Here is a 716-nt window from a genome sequence, read left to right as displayed (position 1 = left end):
CTACCAACAGTAATCCTTTGGAAATTATGATTCTGAATATATGGCAGGGGATATGGAAATAACAGATTCTAGCTCTATAGTAATTGTTCCTACCAAAACTTAATAAATATATAATCACTTAAAACATGAAACAAAACAATTATCTCAGCATCCAACTAACATTAAACAAACATTTCATAATCTAACCCAAGTCATGCATGAATTACAGTTTAATTCCTACCAGTTAACAATTATTTAGCAGTATCACCATCGGACCCAGAGTGGAACCCAACCACACCAGATTTATCTACACTGAAGTCAAATTCTTTCCTATCAACATAATTAGACATCCATTCACTATTCATTACCCACATAAGAGCCAAGAGACTAACCTTTCGTCTCAGTGGTTCCTTCACCGATGCTTCCGCTGGAGAGAGAGATCTCACTTGCACATACAAATCTCCCATGGCTTCCCTGTAAGGATCATTCAGAGATAGTTTATTTGATCATTATAGACTTTAACTTTTTTAACATTTCATTAAGTGCAAGCATATAGTTTTGTTTGTTTCTTTTTTTTCAGTTAAATAAACCAAGTAAAAAATAATAAAAAATAGTAATAACAAAGAAATAGATAATTGGATTACCTCACCTCTATTTTAAACATGAAATTGTAATCTTTTTAGCCAACAAACATGAATCTTTTTTCTTTGTTTTTAATAAACAGATAAAGCCCATAA

At 31.6% G+C, this 716-nt stretch overlaps 1 protein-coding gene across 1 annotated transcript in view; it reads right to left on the bottom strand.

Moving 5' to 3' along the window:
• Nucleotides 1-716, bottom strand: part of LOC119586967 (putative sodium-coupled neutral amino acid transporter 7) — an 11,037-nt gene that overhangs the window by 1,699 nt on the left and 8,622 nt on the right. The window contains exon 9 of the mRNA XM_037935705.1: nucleotides 372-453. Coding sequence (XP_037791633.1) covers nucleotides 372-453 — 82 coding nt within the window. The remainder of the gene's footprint in view (nucleotides 1-371; nucleotides 454-716) is intronic.

Source organism: Penaeus monodon, chromosome 22, assembly GCF_015228065.2.
Source record: "Penaeus monodon isolate SGIC_2016 chromosome 22, NSTDA_Pmon_1, whole genome shotgun sequence".
Lineage (NCBI taxonomy): Eukaryota > Metazoa > Arthropoda > Malacostraca > Decapoda > Penaeidae > Penaeus > Penaeus monodon.
This window is presented reverse-complemented; position numbering and strand designations above follow the sequence as displayed.